The 27,190-nt window shown below is 47.6% G+C and overlaps 1 protein-coding gene across 1 annotated transcript in view; it reads right to left on the minus strand.

Annotated features, from left to right (window-relative positions):
* The window catches only part of ZC3H12D (zinc finger CCCH-type containing 12D), a 31,476-nt gene extending 18,657 nt beyond the window's left edge, over positions 1-12,819 (minus strand). Inside the window, exons 1-2 of the mRNA XM_055433143.2 lie at positions 12,557-12,819; positions 3,901-4,276 (exon numbers count right to left, since the gene is read on the minus strand). Of these exons, the coding sequence (XP_055289118.2) occupies positions 3,901-4,276; positions 12,557-12,659 (479 nt within the window). The 5' untranslated portion in view covers positions 12,660-12,819. The remainder of the gene's footprint in view (positions 1-3,900; positions 4,277-12,556) is intronic.
* Between the last annotated feature and the right edge of the window lie 14,371 nt (positions 12,820-27,190).

The raw sequence follows: 27,190 nt of genomic DNA on the forward strand, positions 1-27,190 counted from the left end.
CATCCGGGTCATTTCTGTGCTTCTTCTCTCAATCTAGATGTCCAGAGGCAAGGACAGACGACCCCCCTCTCACATTCTCTGAGCTAATGGAGAGGCTTAGCACCTTCTGTAGAGCACGACACTACCTATCATTGCTCACTCTATATCAGTGGTTTTTATGTTTTGGGGATCACAGACCTTCTAAGTGCCTATTGGAAGCTTCAGATCTTCTCCCCAGGAAACCACAGATACGGATACTGATTCCACATTGTGTACATCATTTCAGGCCATTGCTGCTTTGGAAGATGGAAGGGGCTGCATGCCAAGGAATGCAGGTGGCCTCCAAAAACCCAAACAGGCAAGAAAACACATCATCCCCTGGAGCTCCCAGAAGGAAACACAGCTCTGCCATCACCTTGATTTCCACCCAGGAAGGCTCGGGCCAGACTTCTGACCTCCAGAACTACAGGACAATACACCAGTGTTGTTTTAAGTCACTACATTTGTGTGGTAATTTATTATAGCAGCAATAGAAACTAATACAGATTTTGATCTTTAAGGAAACACAACTTTCAAAAGAAAATGAGAGGGGAGAAAAAAAAAAAACTGTGACTGAAAAGTGAGGCTGGGGCTTCCCTGATGGCTCAGTGGTAAAGAATCTGCTTGCCAATGCAGAAATCACACATTTGATTCTGGTCCAGGAAGATGCCACGGAGCAGCTAAGCCTGTGTGCCCACGACTATTGAGCCTATACTCCAGAGCCTGGAAATCGCAACTACTGAGCCCACATCTTGCAACTACTGAAGGCCACGAGCCCTAGAGCCCTTGCTCCCCAACATGACAAGCCACCACAGCGAGAGTCCTTACACTGCAAATAAAAGTAGAACCCTCTGGCTGCAACTAGAGAAAAGCCTGCGCTGCAACGAAGACCTAATAGAGTCAAAATTAAATAAATCAGAAATTTTTTGAAAAGTGAAGTAAAACTTTAAAAATAAAGTAGCCCTGAGATAATTTTTAAAGAAAAGAAAAAATGAGGCTATTTGTGAGCAAAGACAGACTTCAGAGGACAGACCCCAGACAGAAAGCCGGCAACAGGCACCCTAGAGGATGCTACTGCCAACAGAAGACACGTCTCCCGCCTGCTCAGGACAGAAAGGAGCACGCATCCCAACCCGTCTCTTAAGCTCCTCCCCCTCCTTCCAGGACCAGACAGCACAGGAAGCAGAAGCATCTTCGAAAGCAGAGAATGGCAACATCTGCGATACTACAAAACCTCAGCGAAGGAGAATTTTCAGGCTCACAAGTTTTGAGGTCAAGAGATAGCAACTAGACTCCATGCTGGGTTTCAACCATCTAGCCCCACTAAAGGTGCACCCCAGACTGGGATCTATCCTTCACAACTGAGAACCAGCCAAAGTCTGAGGTCAAGGGGTCCTGTTGAACTCTGGTTGGAGGACCAGGAGCTATCATTGCAGGAGAAGGAACAGGACTGGAGCTGAATGTCAGACCCACTCTCTCCCAGATGTGCCTTTGGACCAATGAAGTCCCATGCATAGGTGGGAGCTGTGAAAATTGTTTCCCTAACTAATGGGATGCAGGGGTCAGGGGAAAGGATGTTTGTGTACATGTGCATACGTTCACAGACACACAATGAGAACACACAGATACATGTGTTCTGGGCATTTGAGGTGGTTTTAAGACAGCGTGAGTGTGAAAGAGTTAATGTTCTGACACATTCTTCAGAACAAGCCTGAGGCATGGTATCTATCTGTTACCCACACAGACTGAGCATGAATAGACTAGAGCAATTACAATCATAGGAGGCAGGGATGAGGTGAGACTAAACCCCCATGCTCCCAGAATTGACCTGGAACACGTCGAGGTCCCATGCAAATAGAGGACACGGTTTAAATTTTAATTCCAAGCAGCAACAGAGACTTTCATCAATAGAAAACGCTCCACCACCACCCTTTTGTAACCACTCCTAAAAAATGTCTGGCCCCCAAAGAGAGAATGCTTTCCTGCAGCACCTGAAGTAGTTTTTTCACCCTATAGCCACTCTGCTTTCTGAGCTGGAATCAGAGAGTTCATATAATCTTAGGGCTGAAAAGGTCTTTGATTTAAACAGTGTCATCTCACTTTATCAAGGGGTTCTTGAGGCAAGGATACTGGAGTGGTTTGCCATTCCCTTCTCCAGCAGACCACATTTTGTCAGGACTCTTCACCGTGACCTGTCTTGGATGGCCCTGCATGGCATGGCTCATAGCTTCACCGAGTTACACAAGGCTGTGATCCATGTGATCGTTTTGCTTGACTTTCTGTGAATGTGGTTTTCATTCTGGAGGCTATGGGATTGTAGTTCTTGCTTTAAAATGAAGTGGTTGGATGGCATCACCAACTCAATGGACATGACTTTTAGCAGACCCCAGGATATAATGAAAGACAGCCTGGTATGCTGCCGTGCATGGGTCACAAAGAGTCAGACACAACTGAGAGATTGAACAACAGCCATCTTACTTCAAATGTAAGCAGATATCTTTCTACTGATGTCCAGAGGAAGAGATGCCTCATCCAGACCAGACAGAGGCCAGGCCACCTCTTAGAACCCGGCAGACTTTCTTCCTAGGACCCTCAGAAACTACTGAATTCTTAAAAATCCCTTTAATTCCCTCAGGAATCTCAAATTAGCAGAATTTCAGAGGCTCGCCTACCTGGTGCCTACACAGAGCATGTGTGAGAATGGTTTACAGACCCGAGGACCAGCTTCTAGGCCACAGGGAGAAGGCAGGGCTCTGTTGCCTGTTGATATAATCAAGCCCAGGGAGACCTCGGTAGCTAAAACTTGAATGAATGCTTGAACAATCTTGCCCTACACACCAAGTGGGGAACCGCCCCCAAGATTGGGCCATCTTGAGTTAACCCTCCCGAACTTCTGTCCTGCAGCACCCAATCCAGAGTGAGCCCAAATTCCCAGGGAAAACCACTTAGCTCCTCAGCCGAAGAATGCCCTGTTGACATCCTCAGCACCGGTGACACCGGTTTTCTCCATGCCCAACGTGGCTCAGCTTTTGGAAAGGGACATACATCTATGTGCGACTCTGAATGACCGACTCCCTGTGGCTCTGCCCTCGGTTGGGCTATAGCTTAGCTAAACAGTAAAGTAATGCACTTGTTTGGGCAAAGCCTTCTCCATGCCCAGTGGTGGGTGTTGGTAAGGCTGTGGAACCCCTTTCTCAGTGGAACTTAACCTCTCCAGGAAAGATGAAGCCCGGCATGGAGCTCTCGTTACCGCAACACATAAAGATGCCAACGCACCAGTATAACTACTACTGCCTCTGCAGCTCGCGGACCACAAACACCCGCCCCCACCCTAGCTAGGGAGCTCCACCACCTCCACCACTGCTCCCAACAGCTGTTCCACCCCAGCAGAGGGCTTCCAAGGTGGTTCAAGTCCATTTTCCATCTGATTCTCATAACCTTAAGGGAAGCAAAAGAGCTGTCTCTTGACCTGTGTCACAGAAGGGGACACTTGAGATAGCCAGCTTTCCCAGAGTCATGCAGCTGCTTAGGGACAGACTCCAAGCCGGAAGCCACCTTCTCCCAGCCCTAGGTACCTCGCCATTTATCCTGCTGGGATAAGAGGGGGAAGAGAGCCCCCTCTGCCTTAACGTGAGACTAGCTGCCCTCTGTTGAACACTTACACTGTGTCAGCACCACCGTAGGCATGTCTGGCAGCTCCAGTTCTTAGGACTAAACTTCTAGGGAGGTTGTAGACCCACCTTACAGATGGAGAAAGTGAGACTCAGAGCGGTTAACTGACTAAGGAGCTACTGAGGGGTGAACCAGGGGTTCCCAGCCCCACCCTCTGATTCCAAAGATCCTTGGACCAAACCACCGACGAGAAAGGGTGAAGGACGCTACCTCATGGCCACGTTGCTGCCGTCGATCACTATGGGTCTCAAGGAGCTGGCGGGGCCTCCACTGTCCTCTCCAGGGTCAGCTCCCAGCCTGCACTGGGCAGAGTCCGGGGTTCCACAGGAGCCCCTGGGCACGAGCAGGGGTGCGGCATTGCCCTCTTGCGCGCTGGGCCGGCTGCCCGTCTGGATCAGCTCCTGCAGCACGTCATTGACCAGGGCGTCCTCGCCCAGCTTGCCCAGCACCCTGACCACGTCCTCCCGGCTGTAGCCCAGCTTCTGGAAGAACTCCATCTTGCTCGAGCGCTCCATGCTGCGCCAGCCGGGCCCCCCACAAGGGTCCTGCCGCCGGCTTCCTCCTGGCAGTGCCCTGCTGGCATGAGCTAGAGAGAAGAGGCATCCATCAGGTGTTTGCTGGGCCGCTGGAGGCCGATTATGTGTGCTCCCCACCCGCCCTGTCTGTCAGGAAGTCACATCGGGGCCCTGTGCCCAGGGGAGTTTCAGTTGCTGGTGTGGCTGGTGAGCCGCAGATGCAATCTCGTTGCCTTTCCTAGCGGGCTTTCCCAGGCCCCTTCGCCCCACTCCCGGCCCTCATGAGGGTCACCCGCCTGAGCAGGCCACCCAGAGCTCAGGACATTCATGCACAGGCCACAGAAATGCTTCTGAGGCTCTGCTATGGCTGGACTATGTCCTTGCCAAGTGCCTATGTTGAAGCCCTATCCCCACCCCACCCCTCAGCATGTGACTATTCGGAGATAACGTCTTAAAGAGGTGATTATGTCAAAAGGAGGTCAGTGGAGTGGGCCCTAATCGAATGTCACTGGTTTCCTCATACGAAGAGGACAGTTGGACATAGATGAGTACAGAGGAAAGCCGGGAGGAAACACAGTGGAGGGAAAAGGCCAATAGCCAGCTGAGGAGGAAGTCTCAGAGGAAACCAGCCCGCCAACACCATGATCTTGGACTTCCAGCCACCAGAACTTCGGGGAGGTAATGATGACGATGGCGATAATGTTAAATTTTAAAAACGGTGGATCAGGCGGTCAAGAATCTGCCTGCAATGCAGGAGACGCAGGTTCAATCCCTGGGTCGGGAAGATGCCCTGGAGAAGGAAATGTCTACCCATCCAGTATTCTTGCCTGGAGAATTCCATGGACAGAGGAGCCTGGTGGGCTACAGTCCATGGGATCACGAAGAGTTGGAAACAACCGAACAACTAACAGAAAATCATCCCTCAGCTAGGGGAAAGGTTTCAGGACCACTGAAGATATCAGACTCTGTGAATGGATGCTCAAGTTCCTTATATAAAATGGCATACTACTTATATATAACCTAAGCATATCCACCAGGACTCTAAAGCCGCTCTACATTACTTACAATACCTAATACAGTGTAATGCCATGTAAACAGGTGCTGGAACATGGGAAAGTCAAGTTTTGCTTGTGTGACCCAGGTCTCAGGCTTTAGGAACTCTTTGAGTATGACTAGGGGTTCAGGGGAGAGGGGGGTCAGTGATGACAGAAGCAGCAGCAGCAGGTAGGGATTCCCCCTCCCTGGTGGGTCAGTCTTGCCCCTCAGTCAGGCCCCACCAGCCAGGGAAGGGGGACAGGAGGCAGGGTGGCTTCTCCAGGGCCCAGGGCAGGTGAGGGGCTAGGCCTCCCAGGGACTAAGAAACTTCTGGGATTCTTTTTTTTTTCTAATGTTTTTAATCCACAACTGGTTCAATTACAGGATATGGAGGGCCGATTGTTTACATATTATATATAGGTCGTAAAGTGCTAGTCACTCAGTCGTGTCCAACTCTTTGCAACACCCTGGACTGTAGCCCACCAGTCTCCTTTGTCCATGGAATTCTCCAGGCAAGAATACAGGAGTGGGTTGCCATGCCCTTCTCCAGGGGATCTTCCTGACCCAGCGACTGAACCCAGGTCTCACATTGCGGGCAGATTCTTTACCATCTAAATCACTAGGGAAGCCCATATATATTGAAAATAAAAATCAACTCTGTGGTATTTTGTTATGATATCCATAGCAAACTAATACAACTCCTCGAATTAAACAGGGGAAAACACCCTCTGGTGAATTCTATTCCCAGAAACACATGCTTTGACCAAAATTCAGCTCTGTGCACCAACACAGTTTTCCATAGTAGTTAATTCAGATAGTACTGAACCTCTAAAATAAGAGGTCCTAACTCAAAGTTGATTCTTTCCACCTAACCATCACTTCCTGGCCTGCACCTTTAGGGTAGTTGGGGGCAGGAGGCTGCAGCCTGACACATGTTTACAAGAAAATATGATTGAGTCGAAAGGAACACTCTGGAGAGACTGGGTCTCTCTTTTCACAAAGACCTATATCTTTCAGAAAACTTTTAAAATACAGAAATAATCCTGAAAATCTATAGACTATGAAAAATTAAAACAATGTAGAAGTATAACATATGAAAAGATATAATGTCTCTTTCTACAAACCCCAAACCCTATTTGCCTCTCCTGTCTCCTTCTAGTACTTTTTCTACGCATTTTCTTGCATGTCTAGCAGATCCATGCACATACTGTTTAAGGGAGGTTGCGTTTACACAAATAGTATCATACTGGACTTATTGTTCAGCAAGTCGCTTTTCTTATTAAAGATTCATTTTGGAATTCTTTCCCTGCCAGTTTAGCTGTTTGGCTGCCCACTGTATCCACAGTATTTAGAACAGTGCCTGGCACAGCTGAATCTCAGTGCGTATTTGTCAAATGAACGAACAGATGAAAGAATGTATGGTGTTTATCCATATGCCAAATGGTGGACATTCAGGTGGTCTTTGGCGTTTGCCCTACAAACGGTGCTCAGCACACGTTCACCCACATCTGTCATTCCACCCCGACCCCTCCTCAGTATTACAGGTTCTTCATCTTCAGTGCCTAGCCTCCTATTGGAATCCCCTGAAACACACTCTCTTCTGGGTTCCCAGCATGGCCTCCTCTTGTCTCGCAGAGCCTCTCCCTTAATACAAGAACTTCAGTAGAAATCATGATGCCTGGGGCTGGCGGGTCACAGACATTTGTCAACCAGCCTCCTGGATAGAAAATTCTTGTGGAAAATTCTTCAAGAGATGGGAATACCAGACCAACTTACCTGCCCCCCTGCCCCGAGAAATCTATATGCAGGTCAAGAAGCAACAGTTAGAACTGGATATGGAACAACAGACTGGTTCCAAATCGGGAAAGGAGTACGTCAAGGTTGTATATTGTCACCCCGCTTATTTAATTGATGTGCAGAGTACATCATGAGAAATGCTGGCCTGGATGAAGCACAGGCTGGAATCAAGATTGCCAGGAGAAATATCAATGACCTCAGATATGCAAATGACACCACCCTTATGGCAGAAAGTGAAGAAGAACTAAAGAGCCTCTTGATGAAAGTGGAAGACATTGAAAAAGTTGGCTTAAAACTCAACATTCAGAAAACTAAGATCATGGTACCTGGTCCCATCACTTCATGGCAAGTAGATGGGGAAACAATGGAAATAGTGACAGACTTTATTTTCTTGGGCTCCAAAATCACTGCTGATGGTGACTGCAGGCATGAAATTAAAAGAGGCTTGCTCCTTGGAAGAAAAGCTATGACGAAATTAGACGGCATATTAAAAAGCAGAGACATTACTTTGCCAACAAAGGTCCGTCTAGTCAAGGCTATGGTTTTTCCCGTGGTCATGTATGGATGTGAGAGTTGGACTGTGAAGAAAGCTGATCGCTGAAGAATTGATGCTTTTGAACTGTGGTGCTGGAGAAGACTCTTGAGAGTCCCTTGGACTGCCAGGAGATCCAACCAGTCCATCCTAAAGGAGATCAGTCCTGGGTATTCATTGGAAGGACTGATGTTGAAGCTGAAACTCCAATACTTTGGCCACCTGATGCAAAGAACTGACTCATTTGAAGAGACCTTGATGCTGGGAAAGATTGAGGGCAGGAGGAGAAGGGGACAACAGAGGATGAGATGGTTGGATGGCATCACTGACTCGATGGACATGAGTTTGAGCAAGCTCTGGGAGTTGGTGATGGACAGGGGAGCCCAGTGTGCTGCAGTCCATGGGGTCACAAAGATTCAGACATGACTGAGTGTCTGAACTGACTCCTGAATAGAGAGGCCTCTGCTGCAGCTACCACTTGCCTGGCCTTCTGATCACTGCCATACCAAAATTGCCCTCAAGGTCACCAGTGACCTCCTAACTGCCAAAGCCAGCAGCATCTTTCCCCTCCTTGCCTTGGGCAGCCTCTCTGCTTCTTTTGGCTCTGTGGCCCACATCCTTACTTGGGATTTTAAATCCAAAAATTTTGGACCACCTCCTTCTTGAAACTCTCTTCTTCTTTAGGTTGCACAACTTTGCCCGCGTCTCCTACTTCTTTCCAGCTCTTTGCTTAGCCTCTGGTCCCTTGTTCAATGTCAGGGTCCCGCCCAGGCCATCTTCCCTCCCCCTCATGCCCTCTACCAGCCCCCTAGATCCATGAACCGAACCCACAACTGCACTTCCAGCTCAGACATCTTGCTAAGCACCAGGCACACACAGCTGTAAACCTGTGAGATAAATGCCCTGTGCGCTGTTTGGCAAAGCACTGTGGGAACTCAGAACATTTGCTGAGCCGGCTTCAGTGATTCTCAAAGTGTGGTCCAGAGGGAGCCCGAGACCCTCCCAGGGGATGTGTAAGGTAAAATTGTTTCCCTAATAGATGCTAAGCTGTAATTTGCTTTTTCTTCCACGCATCCTCTCACGAGGGTACCAGGAAGCATCCTGGAAGTTACATGTCGTTGTGATATTGCCACAGCTTGAGTGTGGAAGCAGGTATGAGAAGCCAGCTATCTTGGATTAAGCTGGATCTTAAAGAGATCTGCAAAAATATAAATCAGTGCCAGTCTTCTTACGAATTTTGGAGGTTTGGAAAATAGAGTTCTTTCTCATAAAATATATCATTTATATTAATATGATTGGTTTACCCTGATTTTTAAAATAAATGATTAATTTTAAATCTCATAGTTTTAGTTTCTAATAAAGTGCATATCGGCAGATAGATATAAACCACATAAACAAATTGGGGTGGTGGTGGTCCTTAATAGTTTGTGAGAGTGGAAAAGAATTCTGAAACCAAAAACCCTCTTCTTAAATCCAGAGCTTCTCTACAGCTTTTTCCATGTAGACGGTTCCGCATAGGTGGCCTACAGACTTGTCATCCAGGGCTCCCGACAGAAGCCCTATGTCTTTCCTTCCTTCAGCGTGGCCCCTCTCCCACCCGCCCCCTGCCCACAAGCCCAGCCCAAGCCTCCAAGCCTACCTTCTGCATCCCACCCCCAGTGCGGCCACAGCTTCCTAGGGGCCCCTCCTCCATTCCAGCTGGCCCAGCTCCCATCTGTAGCCAGCACTGGGTTTCTAGAACAAGTCTGACCATGTCACCCCCTGCTCAGAAACACCCTCTCACCCCGCGTTGACCTCAAGAAAGACACCAAGTTCCTGAGCAGATGGCTGAGCTGTCAGGATGCATTGCAGGTCCCCGTCCACCTCTCGCCCACAACTGCCCTCTGGCTCTTTCTCTCCAGCCACACTGAAGCTCTTTCTGCTCCCCACTCCAGAATATTCCTATCATTGCCCTTCTGCATATGATGTCCTGTCTACCCAGAGTGATCTTTTGGGTTTAGCGAAAATCAAGATTCGACTTAAAAAAGAAAGGTTTGGCTCAAACGCTCTCACAGTGGTCATCCCTGATTCCCTGACAGAATGAGTGGCTTGGGCCTCTCAGTTCCCAGGCGTGCACGCACCTCTGTAACGGCATACTGAGCTGTCAGGTATCTGCTTCTCAGACTGCAAACTGCATTCCGACCTGTCTGTCTCAGAGTCACTAGCACTGGGCATGTGTGTTCTAGTCGCTCAGTCGTGTCTGGCACTTTGCGACCCCATGGCCTGCAGCCCTCCAGGCTCCTCTGTCCCTGGGGATTCTCCAGCCAAGAATACTGGAGTGGGTTGTCATGCCCTCCTCCAGGGGATCTTTCCAACCTGGGGATCGAACCCAGGTATCCCGCATTGCAGGCAAATTCTTTACCAGCTGAGCCACCAGAGAAGCCAGCAGCTGGCCTAAGTGCCGCATATATGTGAAGAGTTTAGTAGCTTTTTCTATAATAAATGCCCAAAGCTGAAATTATGTTTCCTCCTGGTATATTTTTTCTTGAGTTCCCATCTCACTGAATGGCATCCCCCGGATCCATAGAAGCAACCATGAGGTCAGCTTTGACTCACCCCTCTCCCACACATCAACATCCAATGAGTCATTAACTCCGCTTCCCTGACATTTTCCATAATCATGCTCTCCTGGACACTCACACCACCGCCATCCAAGCTCACTCACTCATCCACCCATTCATTCTTTCATCCATGTGACTAACGCTTACTGATCACTTCCTCAGCACCAGGCACTGTGCTGGGACAAAGTTCTATAAAAACAAAATAATCCACAGTCTGATTTCGCTACAATCTACTCGGGAAAACAGACAAAAAATGTAAACAAGTCATACATCATGATGATAGGCACAATACTTTCTATTAGAAAAATGTGCTTTCAAAACTCAAGAGAAGAATGGCTTTATCTTCATCGGAGGAGAAAGGCAAGGCCAGAGGGGCCCTCACAGATCTGGACAATCTGGCCTCTCACAGCCAGAGACAGGCCACATGGTCATCTCCCCTGGGCTCCTGGGAGGGCCACCTCACCACACTCCCACCCACAACTGCTCTAGTCAAGTTAGTTGCTGATCAAGACTTCTGTGTCCCTCCAAAATGTCCATGTCCGTCCAACCTGTACAGAGTAGATGTCAAAGCCCCTCACCATGAGAAGCAAGACTGATCACACCCAGGACCGAGTTCTTCTCCGGTTTCCATGGCCACATAGCTCTAGCCCAGCCTCACCTTTTCCCTGACCCGTGCCGTTCTTTTCTTTCAGGGTGATTGTTTTCTTGGACCAGCATCCAGCTTTGACCCAATCTCCATAGAGGAAGGCGACACTCACCCACCTGAGAGGCCAGCTCACACCAGGGATTGTGTGCTGTCCCTAAAAGACCCTGATGTCTCAGACCTGGAGACCGAACCCCGCGTCTTCCCTCTGTGGAACCCCTGCCCCGCCTCCACCAGACCTAATCTCACTGTCACCTCCTCTGAGAAGTCCTCCCAGACCTGATGGCTTCAGTTACTCCCACCCCACCCCTCCCCTGCTCTTTGTGCATGCACTGCAGCTCTTATTTGGATTTGGAAGATAGAGAGAGACAGGAAGCTTGAGAGAAGAGGGTGGGAGAAAGAAAAGAAGGCGGGAACTAAGATGAAAGAAAGACAGTACAGACAACATGAACATAAAAGTTTATATTCACGTTGATCTTCATTGTTTCCACTCACTTTCTTGCAAAGACTCTTACTTGAAACTTCCCATTATCCCTGGTGGGTCAGCAGGATGGATAAAAAAAGTATTCCCTGCTCACAGATGAAGACACTAAGGTCCAGAGTGGTACAGAATGAGGGCTATACAGCTAGCAAATGGCAGAAGCTGACCATAAGTAGATGCTCCAAAGAATGGGTTGCTTTGAGCTATGGTTCAAGAGAGCAGCAATACCTTATCATCCCAGAAATGGAAAAGTCAAAGCATGACTGGATCAGGCGACTTCTCTTGAGTCATCTAGTAAGTTATGAGCAGAGTCTGAGTTTATTTTGTCACTTTGCGTTCTGGTAGAGCAGAAGCACGAACATTCTTGAAGTGAAAAACCTTTCTCCTGGGGAGTGTGAGGGGGGTCCCTGCCTTGGCAGCTTCCCACAGACCCCTCAAGCTTCAACAGAGCTCCTTTTCTGGGCAGAGTTTTGTAGGGTATGCGTGGGACGAAGGGCTGTTTTCACACGAAATTAACTGAAAGAATTCACCTACTTCAGAGGCTTCTTTTCCCCCCTTGAGACTCTAAAATAACTTCATTTCCTTTTTAAATTTCTAAATAAGGGAGAACACTAGGGTCGGGGGCTGCTCTCTGGAGCCCCGAGTCACAGCCCGCCCCCACCCCCAGCTGTGACGGTCTTTGAGCTGCAGGGCTGCCGGCAGCTACTTTTTCCATTCTATTTTTAAGACCTGAAAGTATGAACAATTTCATCTTGGTTTTCTTCCTCAATCTTGACTGAGAGTCACAAGCAGCACAGATGGCTAGTAACACTTTGAAAACCTTCCCAAGTCTCCTGCACTCTGACAAGGGTCAGCGGGGCACGCTGTCCGATGCTCAGTGTCGAGGCTGGGAGGGTGGGCTCCAGACCGGACGACCCAGCAGGAGAGAAAGGGAGAAGGGGGAGGGGGCACAGGGGACCCTTGCAGGTGGAACAAGGTGGGTCAGATCTGGTTTTTAGCATCAGTCAATCAGGAAAGAGAGGCTCTGGGCCAAAAAGTCTGGCTGGAAGAGCCCCTCGGGGAAGAAAAAAACACACTGCAAACTGAAGAATGAGCAAATAAGAGCAATAAGAACTGCAGAGAATCAGCAGCTCACAGGGACACCGTGTTTTCTGGTTACAAGGTGCCTCCTTGTGTGTCATCTTTGGGAAATCCCAAAGTCCCTGCGACATGGAAAGAGTTACTTGGGTTTCTGGTGACAAGACTGAGGTTTGGCTGACTTACCCAGGATCTCACAGCTGGATGGGAGACTCCCAAGGGTGGCAGTTCCTGCCAGAGGGTGCTGCCCAGGGCCACTTGGGGGCCACAGAGCAGGCCCAGCCCTCATTCACACTGGACCCTGACCTCCAAGTCCGTTCCCAGGTTGCCTTGGCCAGTTGCAGAGAAATCTCCCGCACACGCCCACCGGAAGTCACCCACCGTGGTGAGGGGACGGTTCTAAACAGAGTCCCTGCAGAAGTTTTCTGGTTCGGGTTAGATCTAGAAGCCCTCAGGGGAGTCGTCAGAGTTTGAGGAAGTCACAGAGAGGCAAAGACTTCAGCCCATGAGATTTGTGGTTTTGGCCTGACCTTTTTTTTTTCTTAACGGAATTATAATTTTTAAAAATTGTGGCAAAAGAGTCTTAGCATAAAATTTACCATTTTAATGATTTTTATGAGTGCATTTCAGCAGCATTAAGCAACCATCATCACTCTCCACAGTCAGAGCGTTTTCATCTTCCCAAATGGAAACTCTCTCCCCATTAAACAGTACCTCCCCATCACCCCGCCTCAACTCCTGGTAACCACAGTTCTCCTTTATCTCTTTAAGAATTTGACGATCCTAGCTACTTCATGCAAGTGAAATCGTACAGTATTCGTCCTTCTGGATCTGGCTGGTCTCATTTGTCATAATGTCTTCAGGGTTGATCTATGTCATATAAACCGCACTGTTTATCCTTCCATGCATCCATGGACACTTGGATTGCTGCTACTTGGGGGCTGTTGTGAATAATGTTGCTCCGAGCCTGGAGGGACTGGCCTGGCCTTTTGTTTTCTCCTGTCCTTGTGTGCGGCTTCAGGTGTGCATACAAGGATTTACATCCCTGATCAATACCCCAGGGCAACTCTGAAGCAAAGTTTAAAACAAAACCTTCTTCTCAATGCCCCTCCCAGCCTATTCGCCTGCCAGGTGTTGGCACTCCTGTCTTGGCAACATGTGGCCCTGGAGAAGAGGTCACCTCTTGGAGTTTGTAGCCAAGCATTCTAAAATGGCCCCAGGGCATAAGCCAAGATTATATTCACTGCCATCAAGTGAAGACTTATTTCAACATCCTGGTAGGCCTTCTTGAAGCCCACAGGGCCATCCTTTAGAGGACATGGTGTTTGGGGCCACTGCCAAACATTCCCGATCTGCCAGGAAACTAGACACCCACCAGTCACCATCTCGTCTACAAGATGCTCTCAAAAGCATGGAGACAGGGATCAGATGTGCTCCAGAGTTCTGTGCGAGCGCGCTGTCGCCCCAGTCATGTCCGACTCTTTGAGACCCTAGGCCTTCTGATTTCATAAAATTAAAACATCTTTAAAGCAGGAGCTTTTCCTTAAACCTAAGAGTTTCTTCTGATTAATCTTTCTCCGATAAAAGCCGTCTTGATATTAAACACAATTTTGCTAGATAGAGCAAGATTTCACCCAAAGGAAATTAAAAATGCTTACCTATTCGCCCCCACCCCCCGACCGAGCCCTCAGAGTAACTGAGGGAGATGAGATTGTTGCTAGGATGCTTTCCATCCAAGAACACATGCCCTGCATCCTGGCCCCGCTTCCGCGAGTGCTCTCTCTGTCCTACACCCCCCCCCACCCCCCAACCACAAGTCTGACAGCACTCTGTCACACTGACCCATGCCAGGGGACATGCACTCACCAGCAGGGCGTGTCAAGGGCCCTCGCGGTGGACAGCCCGCTCCCCTCAGCTGTCCTCCCAGCTGTCCAGGTGTCCCTGAAGCCTGGAGAGTCACTTCAGGCCGAAGTTCTACTTCCTTTCACTATTCACATTCAAAGCTACAAAGGTAGTTTTGCTTTGCTTTTTTTTTTTTCTTTTAAAGGAGAGGAAGAAAGCAATCAGATGAGGGAGGGAGATGAAGCCTGCACCTCAGCGTGAGTCACTGAATCAAAGTTCAACAACCACATGCAAAACACACTCAGTGAGGGCAGGGCTGGGGCAGACGAAAGTGTGAGCTCTCCGCCTGCCCCCACCCCCGCCCTCGATGGTGGACACGGTGGACGTGGCTGCTCCAAGTTCCCACTCGTGCCACCAGCTGAGAAGAGCGTCTGATCCTAGATGCTTCTTAGGAGGGTGGGTGCTCACAACTTTATACGCAAAACTGCAAGTTACACAGAGCCCAGGCGGGGGCGGGGCAGGGACAGAACCTGGGTGCACGGGCGCGCGGGCATTTCCCTGCCATCACAGGGGTCCCAGGCAGGTCACAAAGTCCTTCTTGCTGGAGGAGCAGGGCACTGGCCTCTGTCAGGAGATTATACGGCCCTGGGCTTCCCTCTCTGTGGCCTCGCATGGGGTGGGCGGTCTCCTCTCTCCCAGTGGCAGGAGGAGCCTGACCCCAGCACCCTGCGACCCCAGCATCCTGAAGCCCAGCTTGCTGCAGCTTCAAAAGGTACGGGCAACAGACCCCAAGGTCTGTGATTATTTCCAGCGTTGGCGGATGCTGATCAGAGGAAAGAACACAATCAAACCCCACAGCAACCCACCTGCACAGCAAACGCCAATGTCCCTAATATGACCAGTCCAGAAATACACAGTCATCCAGTTAGTCAAGCTGAGTTTAGAGCCTGGGAGTCGGTGCTGAGGCAATAAGAAAGCCACAAGTTACCAGACTTTCGATGCTCTGCTTTCTTTATTTCCCATCTGTGCCACACAGAAGATGGGAGGCAGTCCGCACTATTAAGGCACGTATAGAAAGGATTACCTAAATAAAGATTAAAAGTACAGTGGGGAGGGGGTGAGGGATAAATTAGGAGTTTGGGATTAACATAAACACACTACTATGCTTAAAATAGGCAGCTGGTGGGAGTTTGCTGTATGACACAGGGAGCTCAAACCCAGGCTCTGTGGCAACCTAGAGGGGTTGGATGGGGTGGGAGGTGGGAGGGAGGGGACATAAGTGTACCTATGGCTGATTTGTGTTGTTGTATGGCAAAAACCATACAATATTGTAGAGCAATTGTCCTTCAATTAAAAATAAATAAATTGAGATGTTTAAAAAATTAAATAGATAACTAAAAAAGATCTATTGTATAGCACAGTATACAAAATACTCAATATTTTGTTATAACTTATAAGGGAATAGAATCTGAAAAACAAATATACGTGTGTGTGTAACTAAATTACTTTGCTAAACTAAACTGAAACTAATACAACATTGTGAATCAGCTATACTCCAATTCTTTTTAAATGATGAAAAGACATACAATTTAAAATTTTTAAAAAACAATTAAAAATTAAAAACAAAAACTACAATTAGAAACCATTCAAAGGAAAAAAGAACATTTTACTAGAACCTGGGTTAAAATAGTCATTTCACTGACTTGAGCACTGATCCTACCTTTGAAATTTGGGACACAATGGATTTTCTAATAACAACTACTGTTTGTTCACCCCTCCGGTATATTTGCTAAGTTTCCATCAAAGTTTCCTAATCTGCGTAACAGCTCTACAGCACAGGAAATATTCTTCCCAGTTTTGAGATGAAGTCATCGGTATTGAAGGGCTTCCCAGGTGGTGCTAGTGGTAAAGAAGCCACCTTTCAATACAGGGGACACAAGTGACATGGGTTCAATGCCTGGATCGGGAAGTTCTCCTAGAGGAGAAAATGGCAACCCACTCCAGTATTCTTGTCTGGAGAATTCCATGGACAGAGGAGCCTGGGTCGGCTGTAGTCCATGGGGTTGCAGATAGTCAGACACGACTGAGCACACACACACACACACACACACACACACACAGAGCAGTGTTGAGAAAGGGTAACTAAACTGCCCAAGTTCACTCAGTAAGTGGTTTGAGTCAAGATTCAAACCCAGGGCCATCAGGCTCCAAAATACACCCTTTATCTGGCTGTAGGTAGCCTCTCAGTTCTCAAACACCTAGTAAAGCGTGCTCGGTTTTCAAGAGAAATAAAGATTTTCCTGGTATGAAATTTTAGGAGAAATCTAACTCCTTATGTTGAGTGACGTATCAGATATTTTCAGCTCAACTCCTATAGAAGATGCGTGCGTGTATGCTAAGTCCCTTCAGTCGTATCAGATTCTTTGCTGCCCCCATGGACTGTCACCCACCAGGCTCCTCCGTCCACAAGATTCTTTAGGCAAGAGTACTGGAGTGGGTGGCAGGAATACACAGAAGAACTGTACAAAAAAATCTTCACGACCAAGATAGTCACGATAACGTGATCACTGACCTAGAGCCAGACATCTTGGAATGTGAAGTCAAGTGGGCCTTAGAAAGCATCACTACGAACAAAGCTAGTGGAAGTGATGGAATTCCAGTTGAGCTATTTCAAGTCTTGAAAGATGATGCTGTGAAAGTGCTGCACTCAATATGCCAGCAGATTTGGAAAACTCAGCAGTGGCCACAGGACTGGAAGAGGTCAGTCTTCATTCCAATCCCAAAGAAAGGCAATGCCAAAGAATGCTCAAACTACCGCACAATTGCACTCATCTCACACGCTAGTAAAGTCATGCTCAAAATTCTCCAAGCCAGGCTTCAGCAGTATATAAACCGTGAACTCCCAGATGTTCAAGCAGGTTTTAGAAAAGGCAGAGGCACCAGAGATCAAATTGCCAACATCCGCTGGATCATGGAGAAAGCAAGAGATTTCCAGAAAAACATCTATTTCTGCTTCATTGACTATGCCAAAGCCTTTGACTGTGTGGATCACAATAAACTGTGGAACATTCTGAAAGAGATGGGAATCCCAGACCACCTGACCTGCCTCTTGAGAAACCTGTATGCAGGTCAGGAAGCAACTGTTAGAACTGGACATGGAACAACAGACTGGTTCCAAATAGGGAAAGGTGTACGTCAAGGTTGTATATTGTCACCTTGCTTATTTAACTTATATGCAGAGTACATCATGAGGAACGCTGGGCTGGAAGAAGCACAAGCTGGAATCAAGATTGCCGGGAGAAATATCAATAACCTCAGATATGCAGATGACACTACCCTTATGGCAGAAAGTGAAGAGGAACTCAAAAGCCTCTTGATGAAAGTGAAAGAGGAGAGTGAAAAGGTTGGCTTGAAGCTCAACATTCAGAAAACTAAGATCATGGCATCTGGTCCCATCACTTCATGGGAAATAGATGGAAAAACAGTGGAAACAGTGTCAGACTTTGTTTTTTTGGGCTCCAAAATCACTGCAGATGCTGATTGCAGCCATGAAATTAAAAGACGCTTGCTCCTTGGAAGGAAAGTTATGACCAACCTTGATAGTACATTAAAAAGCAGAGACATTACTTTGCCAACCAAGGTCCGTCTAGTCAAGGCAATGGTTTTTCCCGTGGTCATGTATGGATGTGAGAGTTGGACTGTGAAGAAGGCTGACCGCCGAAGAATCGATGCTTTTGAACTGTGGTGTTGGAGAAGACTCTTGAGAGTCCCTTATACTGCAAGGAGATCCAACCAGTCCATTCTAGAGGAGATCAATCCTGGATGTTCATTGGAGGGACTGATGCTAAAGCTGAAACTGCAATACTTTGGCCACCTCATGCGAAGAGTTGACTCACTGGAAAAGACTCTGATGCTGGGAAAGGTTGGGGGGCGGGAGGAGAAGGGGATGACGGAGAATGAGATGGCTGGATGGCATCACCGACTCTGTGGACATGAGTTTGAGTGAACTCCGGGAGTTGGTGATGGACAGGGAGGCCTGGCGTGCTGTGATTCATGGGGTCGCGGAGAGTCGGACACGACTGAGTGACTGAACTGAACTGAACTGGAGTGGGTTGCCATGCTCTCCTCCAGGGGATCTCCCGGACCCAGGGATCAAACCCACGTCTCTAACGTCTCCTGCATTGGCAGGTGGGTTCTTTACCACTAGCCCCACCTGGGACGCCGTAGTAGATGCAGGGGCATCAAATGCCCATTCTTCACTGGAAGCCTCTGTCCAAGCGGTGGTGCTGCATCTTAATGCAGGGAAGGGTTTCTGTGTGGAAATGACCTGACATTCTCCAGGAGCCTTGTTCTCTGACTGTCTGGCCGAACAAAGCCACAGAACTCAGAGCCAATCACTGCCAAGGGATTCCTTGGACTCTCTTGCCCAAATACCAGATTCTGAGGTACAATATTTCTACGTACAGGATAGCAACCAGTCAAGGAAGGAATTCTCTGCAGAGGCTGCCAGGTGCCACCATGCTGTGCACTTAACAAAAGATGAACCTGAGTAGTGAAATTTCTGAACCCTGATCTGTGTCATTCCAGGGTGGTGGACGCCTCTGCACAGGTCAGGGAACACAGTGGCCAGCAGCAAACGCAAAAAAGACATTAGAACCTACTCAACGATCAGACAAGTCAGCATTTGTTTGGCAGAGACCCCAGAATTCTGTGTCTGAAACCTCAGAGACATTATGTAAACCTGAAAAACAGCTACTCTGTGGTCTTCATAAGAAAAGAACCACCATCTGGTGTCTTTATGGTATCTGATTTAGAGAATACTCATCTTGGTTTCTCCACAACTGAAATGACTTAGCTGCTATGACTGTCAGAAGTTGAAAGATTTGAAGCACCGTTTAGCCAGCCTGTGTGCATGCGTGCTCACTCGCTCAGTCGTGTCCAGCTCTTTGTGGCACCATGGACTGTGGCCCGCCAGGCTCCTCTGTCTGTGGTAGCTCCCAGGCCAGAATACTGGAGTGGGTTGCCATTTCCTCCTCCAGGGGATCTTCCAGGCCCAGGGATTGAACCCATTGTTTAGCCTATTTCTCCCTAATTGTAACCTGCCAGTGATTACAGAGGTTACTCAATATGCCAGCAAATTTGGAAAACTCAGCAGTGGCCACAGGACTGGAAAAGGTCAATTTTCATTCCAATCCTAAAGAAAGGCAATGCCAAAGAATGTTCAAACTACCGCACAATTGCACTCATCTCACATGCTAGTAAAGTCAGGCTCAAAATTCTCCAAGCCAGGCTTCAACAACAAGTGAACTGTGAACTTCCAGATGTTCAAGCTGGATTTAGAAAAGGCAGAGGAACCAGAGATCAAATTGCCAACATGCGTAGGATCATAGAAAAAGCAAGAGAGTTCCAGAAAAACATCTATTTCTGCTTCATTGACTACCCCAAAGCCTTTGACTGTGTGGATCACTATAAACTGTGGAAAATTCTGAAAGAGATGGGAATACGAGACCACCTGACCTGCCTCCTGAGAAATCTGTATGCAGGTCAGGAAGTAACAGTTAGAACTGGACACTGAACAACAGACTGGTTCCAAATGGGGAAAGGAGTATGTCAAGGCTGTATATTGTCACCCTGTTTATTTAACTTATACACAGTACATATGAGAAACGCTGGGCTGGAGGAAACACAAGCTGGAATCAAGATTGCCGGGAGAACTATCAATAACTTCAGATACGCAGATGACACCACCCTTAGGGCAGAAAGTGAAGAAGAACGAAAGAGCCTTGATGAAAGTGAAAGAGGAGAGTGAGGAGAGTGAAGGAGTTGGCTTAAAGCTCAACATTCAGAAAATTAAGATCATGGCATCTGGTCCCATCACTTCATGGCAAATAGATGGGGAAACAATAGAAACAGAGAGACTTTATTTTGGGGGCTCCAAAATCACTGCTGATGGTGACTATAGCCATGAAATTAAAAGACACTTACTCCTAGGAAGAAAAGTTATGACCAGCCTCGACGGCATGCTAAACAGCAGAGACATTACTTTGCCAGCAAAGGTCCGTCTAGTCAAAGCTATGGTTTTTCCAGTGTTCGTGTATAGACGTGAGAGTTGGACTACAAAGAAAGCTGAGCACTGAAGAATTGATGCTTTTGAACTGTGGTGTTGGAGAAGACTCTTGAGAGTTCCTTGGACTGCAAGGAGATTCAACCAGTCCATCCTAAAGGAGATCAGTCCTGAGTATTCATTGGAAGGACTGATGCTGAAGCTGAAACTCCAATACTTTGGCCATCTGATGCAAAGAACTGACTCATTTGAAAAGACCCGGATGCTGGGAAAGTCTGAAGGCGGGAGGAGAAGGGGACGACAGAGAATGCGATGGTTGGATGGCATCACCAACTCAATGGGCATGAGTTTGGGTAAACTCTGGGAGTTAGTGATGGACAGGGAGGCCTGGTGTGTTGGAGTTCATGGGGTCGCAGAGTCGGACACAACTGAGCAACTAAACTGAGAGGTTACAGTTTTAGTTACTGCATCATTGACCCCAAACTAGACTCTTCCCAGGAGACACTGGAAAGGGAGCAGCAACTTCCCACTTGCAGCAGTAGCTTGGGCCCATGTTTACATGTCTCCAGAAGCTATTAGTGGGCTTCCCTAGCAGTCCAGTGGTTAAAACTCCGTGCTTCCAGTGGAGGGGCCAGAGGTTCTACCCTTGGTTGGGGAACTGAGATCCCACATGCTGGGTGGCTAAAAAAAAAAAAAAAGTCATTAGACTTAGAGAAGAGTGGGACCACAAGCGTGGCACACTTCCCTCTTCTGCTGTGCTGAAGATGGGCAGGGAGTCTGCCCCGAGGCTATTTTCCTCCACTCTGGCCCTTTGTGGTAAGAGACAGAGGTCTGTGCTTTCAGGAAGCAGCCTGGAGGTGCTGAGACAGTGGCTCCTAACTGTGGGGTGTGGACCCTGTGCAGGGAGGAACACAGGAACAAGTGGGCAGGTGGCGTGGGCTGTTTCAGTGGTTCACGGACCCAGGGCAGAATCCGTGGCTTGGCTGCTCCCCTGTATGAACAGCATCGGTGAGCACCAAGAACAGTCTGGATGGTATAATCTGTTTTCTCGGTGAACTAAAACAGCGTGTAGGTATTTGTAGCTCTGGTGATTGTCACCAGCTTCCCCCCATCGACTCCTCCACTAGCAGTGTGTGGGAGTTCTTTTTTCTCTGTCACCCCGTGAAACTTTGAGCCTGTGATTCTTTTTGCTTTTTACCAGCCCGATGTGTGAGACACGGTAAGTCATTTCTCATGGTTGTTTTAACTTTTATTACCCTGATTACAGCAGTAAATAACCCACCCGCAATGCAGGAGACACAGGAGACATGGGTTCTGTCCCTGGGTCAGGAAGATCCCCTGGAAGAGGAAATGTCAACCCACTCCAGTATTCCTGCCTGGGAAATCCCATTGACAGAGGAGCCTGGTGGACTATAGTCTAAAGGGTCACAAAGAGTCGGACGTGACTGAGCACCTTCAGGAGCAATAAACTGGAGGACCTTGTCACATGCTTTGGAGCGTCCAGTTTTCTTCTTTTTTCCCTCTACTGACCAGTCACCTACTGTACAGTCTTTTTCTTATTAGTTGGTATTAATCTTCAGGTAGTCTTCATACTAATCCTTTCTCTTTTGTATATGTGTAACCTTGGTAACTTTCAGCTCCCAGTCAAATGCTTGTCTTTTTAGCTTTGTTTATGATGTTTTGGGGCCTGCCTGTGGATGTCTTTCCTTTAGTGGAGTCAAAACTTGGTCTTTTCCTTTTTCACTTGTGATTTTTGAATCTTGTTTAAGAAGTCCTCCCCTATCCTGAGACTGTAAAGATATTTTCCTGTATTATCTCTAAAGTTTGTAAGTTTCCCCTTTTTGTGATTAGATATTTTATGATGATGTGGAATTTTTTTATGAATGGTATGAGAAAAGATCTAAGCTTATCAGGATAGCCAGTGTGGTGTCACGAACTTGAAGTCAGACTGCCCTGCCAATTATTAGCTGTGTAACCTTGAGCATGGAACAACAGACTGGTTCCAAATAGGAAAAGGTGTACGACAAGGTTGTATATTGTCACCCTGCTTATTTAACTTATATGCAGAGTACATCATGAGGAACGCTGGGCTGGAAGAAGCACAAGCTGGAATCAAGATTGCCGGGAGAAATATCAATAACCTCAGATATGCAGATGACACCACCCTTATGGCAGAAAGTGAAGAGGAACTCAAAAGCCTCTTGACGAAAGTGAAAGAAGAGAGTAAAAAGGTTGGCTTGAAGCTCAACATTCAGAAAACAAAGATCATGGCATCTGGTCCCATCACTTCATGGGAAATAGATGGAAAAACAGTGGAAACAGTGTCAGACTTTATTTTTTGGGGCTCCAAAATCACTGCAGATGCTGACTGCAGCCATGAAATTAAAAGACGCTTGCTCCTTGGAAGGAAAGTTATGATCAACCTTGATAGTATATTAAAAAGCAGAGACATTACTTTGCCAACCAAGGTCCGTCTAGTCAAGGCAATGGTTTTTCCCGTGGTCATGTATGGATGTGAGAGTTGGACTGTGAAGAAAGCTGATCGCCAAAGAATCGATGCTTTTGAACTGTGGTGTTGGAGAAGACTCTTGAGAGTCCCTTATACTGCAAGGAGATACAACCAGTCCATTCTAGAGGAGATCAATCCTGGATGTTCATTGGAGGGACTGATGCTAAAGCTGAAGTTGCAATACTTTGGCCATCTCATGCGACGAGTTGACTCACTGGAAAAGACTCTGATGCTGGGAAAGGTTGGGGGCGGGAGGAGAAGGGGACAACGGAGAATGAGATGGCTGGATGGCATCACCGACTCTGTGGACATGAGTTTGAGTGAACTCTGGGAGTTGGTGATGGACAGGGAGGCCTGGCGTGCTGTGATTCATGGGGTCGCGGAGAGTCGGACACGACTGAGCAACTGAACTGAACTGAACTGAACCTTGAGCAAATTATTTAACCTCCCTGTGCCTCCATTTCCTCATATGTAAAATAGGGAAAAGAACCATACCCACCCGGGACTTCCCTGGTGGTCTGGTGGTTAAGACTCTACACTGCCAATGCAGGGGATATAGGTTTGTTGGTAAGGGATCTAGGACCCCATGTACCATGCAGTGTGGCCAAAAGATAAAGAAAAATAAAAACCAATAATAATCATAAAGAAAACGGTTAGGGCATTCCCTGGTGATCCAGTTGTGCTGTCACTGCAATGGCCTGGGTTCAATCCCACGTCGGGGAACTGAGAGCCCATAAGTCACGTGGCCTGGCCAAAAAAATAAATAAAAATAAAATGGTCAGTAATAAATAATGCCTTAAAAATAATTAATTACAACTAGCTCATCAGGATATCCTGAGAATTTAATTAATGCACATAGGGTGGTTGGAACACTGCTCGGCATCGAGTAAGTGGTTAATAGTTAGCTGTTATTATTACGAGCACTAACTTTTATGAAGGTGGGATAACTAGAACTTACAATGGAAAGTTTAGGACCCAGGGGACACCACAAAACTGCCAGGGCTACAGAGACAAGCAGAACAACATTAGGTGCCTTCGGCAGCCACGTGCACACCCACACCCCACACAGAAGCAAGTGGGGAAGCCGCTCTCATTGTGTTCTTGCTTAGGCAATAATCTAACCAGCTATTACTGGCTTTGCACAACAATCTACCTTAAAACAGTTGTGCGTTTAAAATGATTTTTGTTTATTAAAATCTACTTTCTCTGAGTTCCACCTGAGATGTTACCACAAATGACTGCAGGGATCAAGGCAATAAGAACATTGCTAAATTCGTTTCAATTTCATTTCACACCGCCCACCAGGCTGAGAACATAAACACCAACTAATTAAAGTTTCTGCCCTTAGTGACATGACTGTCAACAAAAAGTGACAGTCACTGTAAACATCATTGTGAAGCAACCTGAGTGCCTGCTAAATTGTTTCAGTCATGTCTGACTCTGCCACTCCATGGACTATAGCCCGCCAGGCTCCTCTATCCATGGAGATTCTCCAGAGAAGAATACTGGAGTGGGTTGCCAGGCCCTCCTCCAGGGGAACTTCCTGACCCAGGGATCGAACCCATGTATTCTATGGCTCCTGCACTGCAGGCGGATTCTTTACCACAGAGCCACCAGGGAAGTCCAAAGCAGACCTGGATGAAAGCAACCTCACTACCACTGATGTTTCAGGCTGGAGGGTTCTTTGCCGTGAAGGCTGCCCTGTGCAGTGTAGGATGGCAGCCAGCCTCTACCCGCTCCATACCAGTAGCACAGCCCTCCATGTGCTGACAACTGAAAGTGTGCCCAGACATTGCAAAATGTCCCCTGGGGTTAAAATCTCCCCTGATCCAGAAGTGCAGGATCAGAGGTCCCATCAAAGGGGAAGTGCTGACTGCATGAGGGGCAGGGGAGGCCTTGCGGAGGGAAGGGTGGCTTGGTGGACTTTGAAGGAGAGTCTGAAGTGTCCTGGGAGAAGGCTGGGTTCTTGGGAACATTTCAGATGGAGGGAAACCCAGGCAGAAGCTCAGAGGAGCAAGAAGCATGACTGACTCACTGTGGCTGAGGTTCACAGAACAACTCAACTCAGGAGGAACTGAGCAAGCTTTGTCTGTTTGTTTAGAAAGCATTTTCATTTTTAAAAATAACAATCAATTGAATCATTAATATGTTTTTCACACGTGGGTAGTTTTGTTGTGATTTCTACTTCTGGGTCATCATGAAGTCACCAGGTTGGGAAAACTGAGTCTCAGAGTACTCAAGGTTATCAAGAGAGGGGCCTGGCCTTTGAAAGGTCGTCTAGCCTTTGAAACGTCTCAGACTTTCTTACCAACCAATGGTAAGAAAAGTAACAATTTTTCAGGGTGTTGTCTGACTGACTGTTCTTTTTCCAACCTCGGTTACCGGATTCACTGTCCTATTGTTTAGTATCTGAGTCGCTGACTGAGGGTTGGAGACTGTCTCTTCTTAGATTGTGAGATTGTGTCTATGTAATTAAAATAAGTTGGCATTTTGAAAAGTTCCCTAAATCTGCTGCAACCACAGTGTCAGTTGAAGTTGACCTTGGAGAACCCGCTTTTTCTGGAGTCCGCAGTTCTCTCACAAAAAGCATTGAGGAAATTATGAGATGGTCTCACACACTAGTCATTGTAAGGAAGAGAGACCGTAAACCAACAGGTGTGAAGTTAATGGGAAACAGATTAAGGACACAGAAAGAGTGATGATAGCTGTGTGAAGATCAGGTATTTCTCCAGGGCTAATGACAGCAGATTATAAGTGGTCACATTTGAACACTTGCAACACATTCTATATCTAGAAACTTGCTCTCTAGGGTTCAGCTCCATATCCTCACAACAGCATCTCTGCTGGCCTCTGGCCAAAGTGCTGCAGAGGCTTTTCTTGCATGTGGTAAAAACCTCACCCCTCGCAGTGTGTTGAAACAACATATTCCAAAAAGATAACGTCCAAATGTCCTAACCTCCAATATCTGTGAACGTGATTTTATTTGGACATAGGGTCTCTGCAGATGTAATCAAGCTGATTTGCTATCAGACTGGATGAGGGTGGTCATGGCATCCCGTGACTAGTGTCTTTGTAAGAGAAAAGGTTTGGATCAAGAGACCCAGAAGAGCCACAAGGAAGAAGGCCAGGTGAAAAGAAGCAGAGATAGGCACGATGCAGCTGTGAGTCAGGTCCACACCTGAAGCTAGAAATAGACAAGCTAAGATTCTTCCCTACAGCCTTCAGCGGGAACATGGCCCTGCTGATCCTTTGCCTCTGGACTTCAGGCCTCCAGATCTGTAAGAATCAACACCTGTTGTTTTGGTGGGTTTTTTTTTTTAATCTTTTGGTAATTATTTATTTTAACTGAAGGAAGAATGACTTAAGCCACCCAGCTGGTGATGCCATGTGATGGCAGCCCTAGGAAATGAGTAACTCCCGCAATGTACCTTCTTCCCTCAGGGCCTTCAGCCGAGGTCACCAAGGACTCTGCTCAGCTCACTGCTCCTATGCAGCGGGAAGAGGAGAAGGGGCCAGAGTGAGTCCCTGGGCCCAGGGGCTGGCAGCCGGCCGAGGAGTGGCTGTCTGCATGTTCGTCTGCCTGGCCTGCTCCTACACATGCCCCAGGCGTGCCGCGAGAAGACAGCCGAGAGAAGCCTGAAGATCAAGCAGGGAAGCCCTTGACATCCTTTCCCATAAGTATACGCTCAGGAGGAACGGCCACGAGTGTGTGTCTTTGGCTTATTTTCAGAGAATGGGTAGTAGATAATTATCAACATAGTAATGAAACACCATTTAGGATAAAGTTACAAATACAAACTGCCATCAGCTGAGATGGCAGAATCTGTGCCGTCGGGCTCCTTCTGAGGTGAAGCACTCTCCTGGGTGTCAGATGTGCAAAGATGAATCTGGACCATTCCAGGCTAGCCCTCCGCACACATCCCACCAGCACAGTACAAAGTGAGCACGCCAAAACCGGGGTGGCGGTGGGCGGCAGTCTCCATTCCAATCGGGCACCAGATCAGAGTTTCATTCAAAGCATGTCAAGCTCCCACCATTCCAAAGATATCTGAAGTGTGTTCTGTAATATCCAATGAGTGATTATGTCGCTAAGATAGTATGACTTTCACAGTTGTTACTGTGTGGCCCATTCCACATTCTAGCTCTGCACCCACCTGGATATCAAACACAGAAGGTGTCACGTTATACCTCGTCTCCTCTGGGAAGCCCGCTTTGATGTAAATCTGGATTGGGGGCTGTGTGTCGATAGACTGCAAATGAGTCGCATGCAAGGCAATCCGAGGAACTCGGTGCCAACCCTTGGGTAACTATACACAACTGCCAGAGTGACTTTTCCGAAAGTCCAGTTGACCTTTTCAGCTGCGTCTGTTAGACATACATTCTGCTTTTCCTTTGTCTGGAAAGT

The sequence above is a fragment of the Moschus berezovskii genome, chromosome 10 (assembly GCF_049115385.1).
Source record: "Moschus berezovskii isolate FMDL1 chromosome 10, NW_MosBer_1.0, whole genome shotgun sequence".
NCBI classification, from domain to species: Eukaryota; Metazoa; Chordata; class Mammalia; order Artiodactyla; family Moschidae; genus Moschus; species Moschus berezovskii.